Below are 12,224 nucleotides of genomic sequence, written 5' to 3' on the forward strand. Positions count from 1 at the left end.
ATCGAAACACTATGCTATTTGATTTGTACAAGGGGGTATAGTCCCCAAATATAAATCAGATTGCAGATAGTATTGATGATTTTTCATTTGTGTGTCATAGGCAAAAATAAAAACACTTGCCCTGTCGCCACAATATAAAACCCTAGAAAAAGTAACTATTGTACGAGCATTTTAATAAGATATCAAAGCCCCCCCCCCCCACCTCCGAGTATTAATCAGAATGCCGAGTGTTTTGATGTTCTTTCTCTTTTGTTTCAAAGTCAAACATAAAAACACATTATCTCTTGACACAATATGAAACCCCAGAAAAAAGTAACCAATGAACGAGAATCAGAATAATTATGGTATTTCTGTCGCTTTTTCTTTCTCTGCCGTCACAATAAACAAACCCCAGCAAAACTGAGCCCATCAATGCACATGCTCTGGAGTGCGGGTTACAAATACATGCAGTCCAGTAAACTTACTGTGCATGTATATGTATACAATTTAACTCTTACACATTTTCAACAGAAAGGTCCCCAAACTATGATACAAACGTTTGTTACACGTAGTATTAATAAAAAATACACGACTCAGTGCGTATATATATATATAACTTGTTCTCGATTATTTATCATCCAATCATTTAAATCTATTTAAACACGTATAGTTATATCCCGATGTTGTGCCCGGTGCATACATTTGTCATTTAATGAAAATGCACTGATGTTCGTGTTTGGTAAATAATTCTTTCATTTAGGAATGGATTTACAAACTTCTATGGATAGTAGTTTCTAAATCCATTCATATATGAAAGAATTATTAACCAAACACAAACACGCCATAACTGTGTTCAGTATTACAAATTGTCACGCGCAAGCATCAGGTCCCTAGCACAAATGTCAAGAGCAAACTTGTAGATTCAAGGCCAGAAATGATGTTTTATAAAAATGCACTGAAATTTGTGCCTGATGAACAGTTCTACCATTCCTTGGATTTATCAAATGATATGCATAAACGTATTGAACATAATTACAACTTGTCGTGCACTATGATTCAGTTCAGTGTGGCACTTGTATTCCAAAGACATAAAATGATATTTTTCATAACACTGCACCATTACTAACAGTCAAAGGTCAAGGTCACACGTATATAAACTATTTTATGTTCATGATTTATCGTTTTTTTATCGTGTCTGGTCAACAATTCTGTCATTCCTGGATGAGTTTTAATAAACGTTTGGAATAAAAGTGTACAAAATGTAAGACATGATGATGAAGTGTCATCATAGGGGTCAGATTTCCAGTTCAAAGTCAAGGTCACAATTGTATATTTTTAATAGATTTTCTTCCTTTGTGCTTAGCTTTATCATTCATGGATTGACTTTGAAATTAATATACATATATGGATGACATGACAGTGTTTTGTGAATGTGATATGATATTACATTGATTAAAGATTGATTTCAATTCTAAATATTAAACACTAATAAAATTACAACTATGCATGTTTAGTTTTGTTATATTAAAAAAACAAACAAAGTAAACGTAAGATTTATTTCCATATATCTGATAAGTGAAATATATGAATCAATAACAATACAATAATTGGTTTATACAAAGATCCACATGGTCAATATAGTTGATGAAATTATACATAAATATTATATACAGTCTACTCTTTCAATAATATGTAAGGGAAATAAACTACAATAAAGAAAAAAGCAAGTTTATTGTCGTGTTACCTCCCATTAGTCGTGTAACTATCGTTCAATTTACAAGTCTTAATCTTTTTTTCGTAATTCAGTAAAGTTATTTAACAGAGGACATCTGTTGATACCAATGGAAATGAAAAATATAATGCAGATCCTGTGCGAATCTCGAATGACCGTCTTACAACGACTTGAATATGTTGGCATTGAAGTTTTAATGATCTGTAAAAGTGAACAAAAATGTTTTGTAAATTATGTATTTACTTCATTTTTGAGGTCACCAATAAAGTAAAGATCATACGGCATCTTTAGAAGAAAAAAGTCGGGTGTCCCTCCGTGCATTATTTAAGAAACGAGTAGAAACATGAACGTTCCGTGAAAACAAAATAGTTTTTATATTATCTGCCTGTAAAATCAAAAAAAGTTTGTACATTTCCTTAAGAGGGAATGGCATCTACACTAAATCATGGCTTAACTGTTCAAACTTTATTTTTAGAATATCATAATATTATGTTATGGCTTTACGTACATTACTAATGAGTGTTAAAACACAGAGACATCCTATTTAACACCCCTTCCGAGAATCGTCTATTAGATTAATGAACCTACATAATTTAAGCTTTTAAACAAATGGTTTCATTATATATAGCTTTACACTCTTTAATGTTGATTTAGACAGAATTACCTTGGGGCATGGGGTACAATATTGTTAAGTAATAATACATTTATTGTAAATTAACTGAAAGTCTTAGTAGTTAAGTGCACTTTGATAAAAACAATCCTCTTTTTCTCCTATCACCTATTTCACCAAAAGCCAGTCTTATCTCTGGTCCATCAAGACAACGAATTAGTGTAAAAATATGTAACAGATTAACCTCCCTTTAATCTTGCATTATCTCCCTTTATCTATTAGCCTCATAACATGATTATGGAATGCCCAACTTGCCACTTGTTATTGTGTTTCAGTGTGAGTTGATTTTTACGTAAGACAATGAGATAACCTATGGTGTCTATCTAATGAAGCTAATTTGAAGGATTATGACATAAGCAAGAGGCGTATCGCGTGAAACAGCCTACTTTTCCCCATCCAACCTTAAAAACTCAGACTACAAAAGCTCTTTTCCAAATCTAGCATATCGTTTATAAATTTTTGTGTGTATACACTTTTATAAATATACAAATGCGATCAATGCAAAGAGAAAAGAGTAAATTTAATTTTCTTTATCCTGTATTCCTATAAACTTTACAATTATTGCTGTATTTATTTCATTAAAACATGTTTTCTATGTATATTCATTTCTCTTCCGTTGACACCACAATTTGTGATGTTACACTGACTGTTTTTGGAAAGTACTTTACCTACACTTTTTTTTCAGAAAAAAAATTAAGGGAACTTAACACCGTGTAGTGATTTCGTAAGTAATATACATTACAGCTAGAACTGCTGATCGATATATGAGAATCATGAAAACTTAATTAGCACCTAATGAGAGAGAAGTTATGAATTTTTTATATCAAATGCCATAATTAATGCTTTTCAGGTAAATTCTGTTTCAAATTAGTGTTTTACATGAAGATTATACCTCTTCTTCATAACATATTCATGACATATTCCCAAGTGATCTAAGGGAGAAGTTGCAATTAAATACAAGTAAAGAAACAGGCTGCTTACTAATTATCATACCTGCGAACTTTATGAAAAAGAGGTTCAAGTAAATGAGCTTGAAATTAATCTAAAAGATCATTTATATATTTGAAATTAACCAAAAACCAACTTTATAAACATACTGTAACCCATTTGCATTGGGAATTTTACATTTCTGAAGGTGCATTATTCTGATGACCATGTTAACACGTGTTTAATCTAGAAAATTAAATTCTTTCAGACATTCAAACAAAAACACTTTATCATGAAACATTGTAAACGTTACAGTTCATAGACAGTTTAGTTCAGTTTATATTCGCTGTCGTTTGATCTTCATATTCATCTGTTACAAAATAATCACAGTCGTGAATTTGCTTGACAAGCCAAGTTACTCTCATTTGCACCTTTGCAATCGATTTCCTTTCCGTCATCACTTTTTGCTCCACACGTTTCGCGCTTTTTAATGTACATACAATATTTATGAAATAAAATTTCGACAACAAAAGCAAATAAACCGATGAAAATTCCAATCAAACAAACGTAAAATGCACTTTGTACGTCCATAAACGAGATTGGTTTTGCTTCGGGTATTGAATTCCCAGTACAGAAATTAGACTTCGGCCACCATTTTCTCTTCCAAATTTGATAAAGTCCGCCTTCGTGAATCTTGATCATCCTAGAAAACAAATTGTCAATTGATTTAAGTATATCATAACGAACATTGTTTTTATTTCAATAAATTAAATGCATATAAGATTTAAGTAGATCAATACTATGTATGTATATCATAGGGAACTTGTTTTTATTTCAATAATGAATATAAGATTTAAGTGGATCTAGATCAATACTATATATGTATATCATAGCGAACATTGTTTTTATTTCAATAATTAATTATTATATACTTTATTTATTGTTTCAAAGTTCGTTGAAACGTTTCACACTGCGCCGGAAACTTAAATTATAATGCATATAGAGAGATATTTATTTTAAGTCATTATCATGGTTAAAGATGGTACAGTAACTGAGGCAAACAAGTCAATGAATAAATATTACATAATGCAGAAATAGCATGGTGAAAAAAATATTTACCACGAAATTATATTCCAGTGAAAGGTTATGTTTCAAAAAATTGTTAATCGTTTGACAATATGGATTCGTGTTAATGTGACATATAGCATATATGTCCTCAGAAATCTAATCAAAACAGGTTAAAAATGTTGTAATTGCATGATTAACCAATTAAGATAACAAAAGCACAGACATGTTTTGAAAATTTTACAGCCTAGTTTCAACATTTATATAATTTTATAATAAGCAAAGCAGCTCGATTTGTTTATGGCACACGTGCATACACGACAATTTAATTTAAAGTTTTTTATGACGAATCATATTTTTCTGCCGTTCATTACTGTAGTTAAATAATACTCTAAATGTATCATAAATTAGCACCGATCACATATAACAAATAGACACGCTACTATTGCCCTTTGTAGATCGACGTAAAAGACATTAACTATTAAAATTATAGATAAAGATCTATTTTACTTACTGCTCGGAGAAAACATGGGTATGCGGGGAGTCGTTTGTGAAACCAAATACGTAAATAAGCGGCATGAAATTCTCTTTGATGGAGACAAGGCTGCATTCTGTTGCCATGGCAATCTCTATACTGGTTTTATCACCTGGTAAAACAAATATAGATCGCGTATTAAGAACGGTAATGACTCTTAAAACATTAACGTATTTCAAAGCATTTGGTTTTTCTCATTAATATAATACTATTTTGATAATAGATATTTTAAATGTTTAGTAAAAGAAATAGGTAAACACAAGCTAAATGCAATTATTGATGAGAGCGAAATTGCATCCTTATCTTACAAATTATCAAAATCTATTAACTAATTAGTTTACTTAATGATTTTACCCCTTGGGGAGGGACGAAAGAGCTGTTTATTAAGTGTAGAAAAAACGTGCTAAGGGATGAAATTTATACTGGATGATAAATATAATATTTATTTGAAATAGTATTAAGAATTACTTGTAAATGTAGAGTTTATAAAAGTATGATACTTAAATAATTGTGTCTCAGATTTACAAATAGTGTCTTAGAATTCGGCACTGACAATTAATTGACACCATTTCCGGCTGGTAATGTAAGTCTTCAACAAGGTAAATTTAGTAATAATGAAAATAAAGCATGGTTATACCTATCCAAGCGTATTTTTCATCTTCTTTCACCCGGTTTATATGAAAGGGTGGTCTCTGGTGTAAAACAGTTGGGTCTGTTTTGCTGAACTCCTCAAACGCTTGTCCTATGGCTTTAAATGTTGGGTTGCTTGAAGTCTACAAGCACAATTTTTATTATTTGAATTATTATATTGATATATAAGAGCCAATGACATAGCTGAGCTTGCTATTAGAATTAAATTAATATTAAATTTAGAATCTCATTCAGTTCTTTTTCATAATTGTATAAATTTGTCAATAACCTACTGCATTTTATAATATAAACATTTAAATGATAGATGGATAAAACTGATAAACGTTTATGTTAAAAAATACTATTTTCATTTCGACATTTTTAATGTTTAAAATTGCTGCCCAGTCTCTTAGTAAATATCAAATAAACATATTTTGGTTTACACAGAATTTATTTTATTCGATTGTGTAGGAAGCAATAAGCCTATAAACACACTTTCGAATCCGTTCCTGGATATAAGAATAGTAGAAGAAACAATTACTAGAGCATAGAAATGTATTCAATGTTTAATCATTATCATAAATATGTTACTATGCATCACAAATAAGCTTTTTTAAAGATATATTGAACATAAATTATCACCGGAAATGCCATCTCCCACGAGGTGCCTCCTACAGTGCCCCATTTGTAGTCGCCTTTAAGATCCAGCATTTCAGCAAGAGTGTTAAACGGAGGTTTCTCTTTAGTGACAGTTAAGAAGGCAATAAGGTTGCCGCAGTATGTTCCGACAATGATAATACAAGTGAGCCACCAGCAGCTTATCAAGGTACGACCTGATGTTGATTGTGGTAGATGTACCCCACCTGTTTGATAATAAATTAAGAGAAATATAAATCTGTCAAAACCTGTTCCATTAGGTGAAAAATATTTCTGGATAGCAAATTGAAGTAAAAATATACATATATTTTTATATCAATTTTATTTAAATCTTATTAGAAATATACTCTGATATCTACTTAAAGGAAATATAAATATACTTGCATATAGCTAATTATAAGGAAAGTTTAATACTGAAGAGCTACTTACAGTCAATATGAATATACCTTGATGGCTACTTTAAATTACGTTAATGTAAATATGAAAAGAAAGCTATTTAAGATCATATTAATCTATGTAAATTTAGATAGCTTTTTAGCAAATGTAATAACATGTGTACTACTACTAACATATCTACCTGAAGTTGATTATTATATTTTATTATGGATAGCTACTCAAGCTATAATTCTTTATTTCAAAATTGAATAAAAGGCACGGATTAGTTTGATAATTTCCTGACCTCATGGATCTTTGATTTAACAATTTAAGTTTTGACAGATACAATACATTTTTTAGAAATATGCATTCATCAATTTATTTGTAATTACTTAAATGTGTGCAACTTGCAGCAATGCTTGAAACTATCTTGTTTTTAGTAGTCCTATCTTATGTTTGGATCTGAACATAATGCTTGAGTAAACAAGATAAACAAGGAACGGCGGCGTTCATTGAATGCATCCCAATACGACCCAGCAACAAGAACCAGCTGCAATGAGCCCAGAAGAACTCCAAACAAGGCATAGAGCACGAAGAGAATAATCACTTTAATAAGAACTAGGTTAGCTTTTAAAAAATCTAGTAGCGACTCGCTTCGTAATTTTTTTTCCAGGGGTGTGTTTAAATGTAAAAATGACAGTTCTGTTAGCTGAAGATACTTTGAACAGCGAACATCAAAATACAAGTGACATATAAAGTTATGGAAGCCAGTCTTCTCAGTTTAAGAAAGAGGAATATGTGTATATATGAAGATGCATGTAAACAGATAGAATGAAATCCCTATGTCTATGCACATTTACTATATGGCCTTGTGACCTTGACCAAAAAAATAAGATAGGTAGAATTCATAATAATGTCTTTTTATACGAAGTAAAGTTGTAATATGTTATTTTGTATTTGAATGAGTGACAGACACAAGTCCTATACAGTAATATATTACTGAAGAACTCTCTTGGGTGTGGGCGAATTTAGATTCATGGGACATGATTAACATTTATTTTGATTTGTACAAGTTCTCAAGGCATTGGTACATATTCAATATTAAAGCTGGGGGCATTGAAGTTTAAATCAATAAGACTTAAACATATTTTCCCTAAGCATTTTAATAAAAATTGTGTCCACTTCATCTTGGTATGTGAAATATTTTAAACAAATTGATATGATGTAGATACATGAACAAAATTTCAAAGTGGTCAACAAGGCAATACCATATGCCAAATATTTAATGTTAAGGCATTAATGAGGTATAAAGGTGTGCGTATGTGTTTCTATATAAAACGTGTCCTTGACCTATATGTAGAACAATATGAACAACTATAAAAGAGGACTCCTGATGGTATTAAATATATAGCGATCCAGGTAATTAACCACTGCCATGTCATATTCAGAAAAGCCGGGATCGTATTAACTAATTATGCGATATACACGCCTTTTAACGCCTTTTTCATCCCCCTTTTTTGTTGTCTCAAATAGTGAAAAAATGCCTAATTTAGGCCCCCAACACTTGTTTTTTGTTGACAAATGTTATTTAAAAAAGTGACCACTTTTTCGGCGCGGCCCCCGAACCAAAAGATACATCAGGGGGATCCCAGAATCGATCATAAGGTAACGTGTAGCCAACGCTGAAAAGCATTTGACTCTATCTCAATCCATTAAGAAGTTGCAGCACTTTGAAATCAATTTTGATTGAAAAAAATTTTTTTGTTATCAATAATGTAAAGTATATCTTATGATCTTTTCTAAAAATAATATTTATATACATGAACATAAAATTTAGCAAAATATTATAATAACAAAAACTTTTATTGGCACATAGTTACAAGTATTGCGATTTCCGCATTTTAAGTTTGTTAATAATTAGTTCTAAATACATTTAAACTTTAAGTTAAATTAATTTATCATTCATTACATACAATAAAAAATAAAAAGTTATCGTTCAGTCGCCTTTCATTACGACATTAAGCAACACAAATATAGTTTATTCCTTTTCCCTATATATCTAATACTATCCCGGATCCCAGGCGTCCCTGATCCCGGGATTTCCCACCACTCTAAATACCGGAAAGGATAAAATGACCGGAAAAAAGAAAAAATGCACAGAACCAGATGTACACTTATGTTAATTAACCAAACGAAAACTTACTACAGAGAAAACAGGTGAAATCGCTAAATCAAAAGTCAGTGTAAATATGATTTATTGAAAAGAATTCATGAAAACAAACATTTTAATCATCATTATATCTTTGCGCTCAACCCAATTCTTGCTGCTTTTTAAAATGGCGTGAAAATTGAAGTTTTTTTTTTTTTGACGCTATGTAAGATTAAATTAGATTTGCTTAATAATTTTGGATCCCAGTCCTGAAAGATGAATTTTGTAGAAAGCTGGAAGCCGAGCTTCGATTAAATTTTTGGATGGAAACGGAGTTTTAGGTTGTTTCTCAGTAAAATCCTATCGTAATACCGGCTCGCCTTGGCGAGCCGGCAAAAACTAGTAACCGACAGGGAAATAAAGGAAAAACAAATTATTAATTGATTAATAGGCACATACAGGAGAAGGGGACTCGATATTCGGGGAAGGGAGGAGTTAAAATAATAGAACTAGGGGCAAAGGGATCCAGCCATACCACTGCTTTTCCTAAAATTTTGTTTCTTAACTTGTAAATAGCACCCTTATGCGTATAATATTACGTTATTTGAGATTCTTACAAAAAATGTGCTCTGCATTTACATCATTATTCCTCCAGTTTTACCTACCTTGACAAAGCAGTGCTCCGAAGACATACCAAAAAGAGCTGTGTAATTCATGCAAACCGCCATAAATCATTCTCTCCTCGGCGTGTTCGGGGGTGTTATAAAACGGGTTGTACTTTTCCATCAAAAACACCAGCACAGTCACCAAAAGCAAAGAAATTCCTTGAAAATAAGTTCATGAACGATAAAGTTGGATTCTCCTTGCTAATTCTCGACAATAATACGAATGTTTTATTAGAGCTAAATGACTCCAGATATGCAAATAAAGTCAAGACAATCGGCCTAAACGAAATGTTCTATGATAATTAAATAATAAAATATGTTTATAATTCAAGTAATAACTTACATGATGTTAAATGCAATTTATAACTTATTACCATATGTTTACTGCGTGATAAAGGCAGTAAGAAGTTCTACGGCATATCTTTTACTTTTATTTGGTTATTTACAATACAATACAATACAATACAAATACTTTTATTGCAAATAAAACATTATTACAATGTTTATAGCAAAAACAAAACATATATATATACATTCATGAAAATGAGATCTGACATGGAATGAAAAAAATAATAATAATCACTATTTCCTGAAAGGTCTTAAAATACTTAGGAAATAGCAGGTTGCACAAAATGTCTTAAATATGATATTGATACTACATCTAGATGTTAATATGATATTAATTAATACTACATCATCAAGATATTCTATCTTTATTTGCAAAATATAAAAACTTCGAAAGGTTGTATAGCTCTATTTTCGATTTAGAATTTAATAAAGACTCAAATCTATTAATTGTCGGCCACCTACAGAAATATCCCTTTAAAAGCTTTTTTCTAAGCTCTCTATATCTAGGACACACCAACAAAAAGTGAAACTCTGTTACAGGACTTACGCGGAATATTCGTATATCTTCCGGATTCTATAAATAGCTTATGTGCAGATACCCGAAATTTTGATAAAGTTGTCATATATTTTCTATCTTGTATACAATCAATATATGTCTCACGTTCAAAAGTGTTTAAATAAACTATAGCTTTGTAATCGCGGAGAATTATTTATTTCTGCATGCCATGACTGCTTATAATTATCCAAGATTCTACCCTTTATCATATCAAAGGTAACATTATCTAAAACTTGGTTGTGCCATACGTAACCGAAACCATGCTCTTCGAGTATAGTTTTTACATGTGAAGCCCAATTTTTGTTTCTATACGTGACATTGTTATCCGCGTCAAATTTTAGGACACTGTATGTTTTGAACGTTAGCGATAAGTTGTCATGCGAAATAAGTTATTTCCAATATTTCAAAATAGTTATTTTTCGATAAATATTTAAAGGGACTCTACCAAGCTCCCCATACAAAGCTAATAAATTTGTTGATTTACGTACCTCTAGGATATACCTTTTAAAAGTGTATCATTTCAATATCAGTGGCTCTATGTGTACCCCATATTTCTGAGCAAAAATTCAGCACGGATACAACTACTAAGTAACACATCAAATAAATGAATCTTTTTTTGAGTTAGGCAATTCAATTTGTCGAAAAATAGAAAACAAGTTATGCAGTGAAAACGAGGCATGGTCGGCAATTTGTTTCTGTGTGCGTGCCCAGTTACCATTTTTGAAAAAAAAATTACACCGAGATATTCAAAGGAGTTCACCAGTTCAATTTTTTGACCATATATATAGAAATCTGCGAACGTACACTTGCATTTTCAAAAACCATGGCCTTCGTTTTGTTAACATTTATTTTCATAACCCATGTAGAGCAGTAATTCTCGATATCGTTAAGCATAGACTGAAGAGATTTTTGTGATGTAGCAAATAAAGCCATGTCATCCGCGTATAATATCAAAAATAGTTTGACGTCATCAATTGTTATGACATCATCTAAATCACTGTTAATGTTTTGTGTAATGTCGTTTACGAAAAACATAAACATAAGAGGCGAACTGGGGTCTCCCTGTTTTAATCCAATGTCAGAAGATAGAAAGTCAGAGACTTCTGAATTATAACGCACGCATGACTTCACCGCAGTATACATGGATCTTAACGCCATGACAAATTTACTACTTACGTTTTCATTTATCAACTTTTGCCACAAAAATTGCCTGTCGATTTTATCGAAACACTGCTCGTAATCGATGAAAATACAATAGAGTTTTTGCTTGGAATTTAGTATCTTAGATATGACGGCGTTTAATATAAAGATACAGTCAGTGATAGATTTTCCTTTTTGAAAACCAAATTGGTTGTTTGACAATTTATCATGTTCTTTCGACCATTTACTCAAACGATTCAGTAATATTTGCGAATATATTTTCGCTATTATATTAATCAGTGTTATCCCGCGATAGTTCTTAGCAACGTTTATATCACCCTTTTTAAATACAGGGGTTATAATTCCTTGTCCCCATGCGGTGGGATATTCATGGTCATTAAAAATCTTGTTGTATAATTTATTGAGAAAGGGAGAGATTATGTCAAATGTCGATTTAAAAATTTCAGCGGGAAGATTATCTAATCCCGGAGCTTTATTACTATTTTGCATGAAAACAGCGTCACGGATTTCTGTATTAGATATTTCCAAATCCAACGAAATATTATTAGAATTCGAATTTTCGGGGATATGTTGGTCGTTATCGTTTGTTAAACCGCCGCCGAACATTTCTTGGAAATGTCTTTTTAGCTCATCAATTGTCAGAGAGCTTGCGATTGGAGTTTTCTTTTTATATGACTTCTTAATAGATTTCCAAAAGTCACGCGGTTGAGAAGATGCCAAGCTACTAATTCTACGACCTTCTTGTATTCTATAATTACGACGCGCTTTCTTTTTT

General features: G+C 31.4%; 1 protein-coding gene across 1 annotated transcript; it reads right to left on the reverse strand.

The window, feature by feature from the left end:
* Nucleotides 1–3,120: 3,120 nt before the first annotated feature.
* LOC132747969 (ionotropic receptor 93a-like) lies at nt 3,121–9,539 on the reverse strand. The gene is made up of 5 exons (XM_060737505.1): nt 9,385–9,539; nt 6,181–6,401; nt 5,546–5,681; nt 4,888–5,020; nt 3,121–4,011 (listed from the first exon to the last, which is right to left on the reverse strand). Exons 1-5 carry the CDS (start codon nt 9,503–9,505, stop codon nt 3,693–3,695), a joined length of 930 nt encoding a protein of 309 aa, XP_060593488.1. The 5' UTR covers nt 9,506–9,539; the 3' UTR covers nt 3,121–3,692.
* Nucleotides 9,540–12,224: the final 2,685 nt, after the last annotated feature.

This window comes from Ruditapes philippinarum, unplaced genomic scaffold (assembly GCF_026571515.1).
Source record: "Ruditapes philippinarum isolate M1 unplaced genomic scaffold, ASM2657151v2 ctg3377_1_1_1_1, whole genome shotgun sequence".
Classification (NCBI taxonomy): Eukaryota; Metazoa; Mollusca; class Bivalvia; order Venerida; family Veneridae; genus Ruditapes; species Ruditapes philippinarum.

Excerpts from the sequence above, each read along its gene's own strand:
- LOC132747969 (XM_060737505.1), bottom strand. The coding sequence starts at position 9,505 with ATGGAAAAGTACAACCCGTTTTATAACACCCCCGAACACGCCGAGGAG. Across the intron at positions 5,021-5,545 it reads TGAAAAATACGCTTGGATAG|GTGATAAAACCAGTATAGAG; the intron begins GTATAACCATGC and ends TTGTTTTACCAG. Across the intron at positions 4,012-4,887 it reads ACCCATGTTTTCTCCGAGCA|GATGATCAAGATTCACGAAG; the intron begins GTAAGTAAAATA and ends TTTGTTTTCTAG.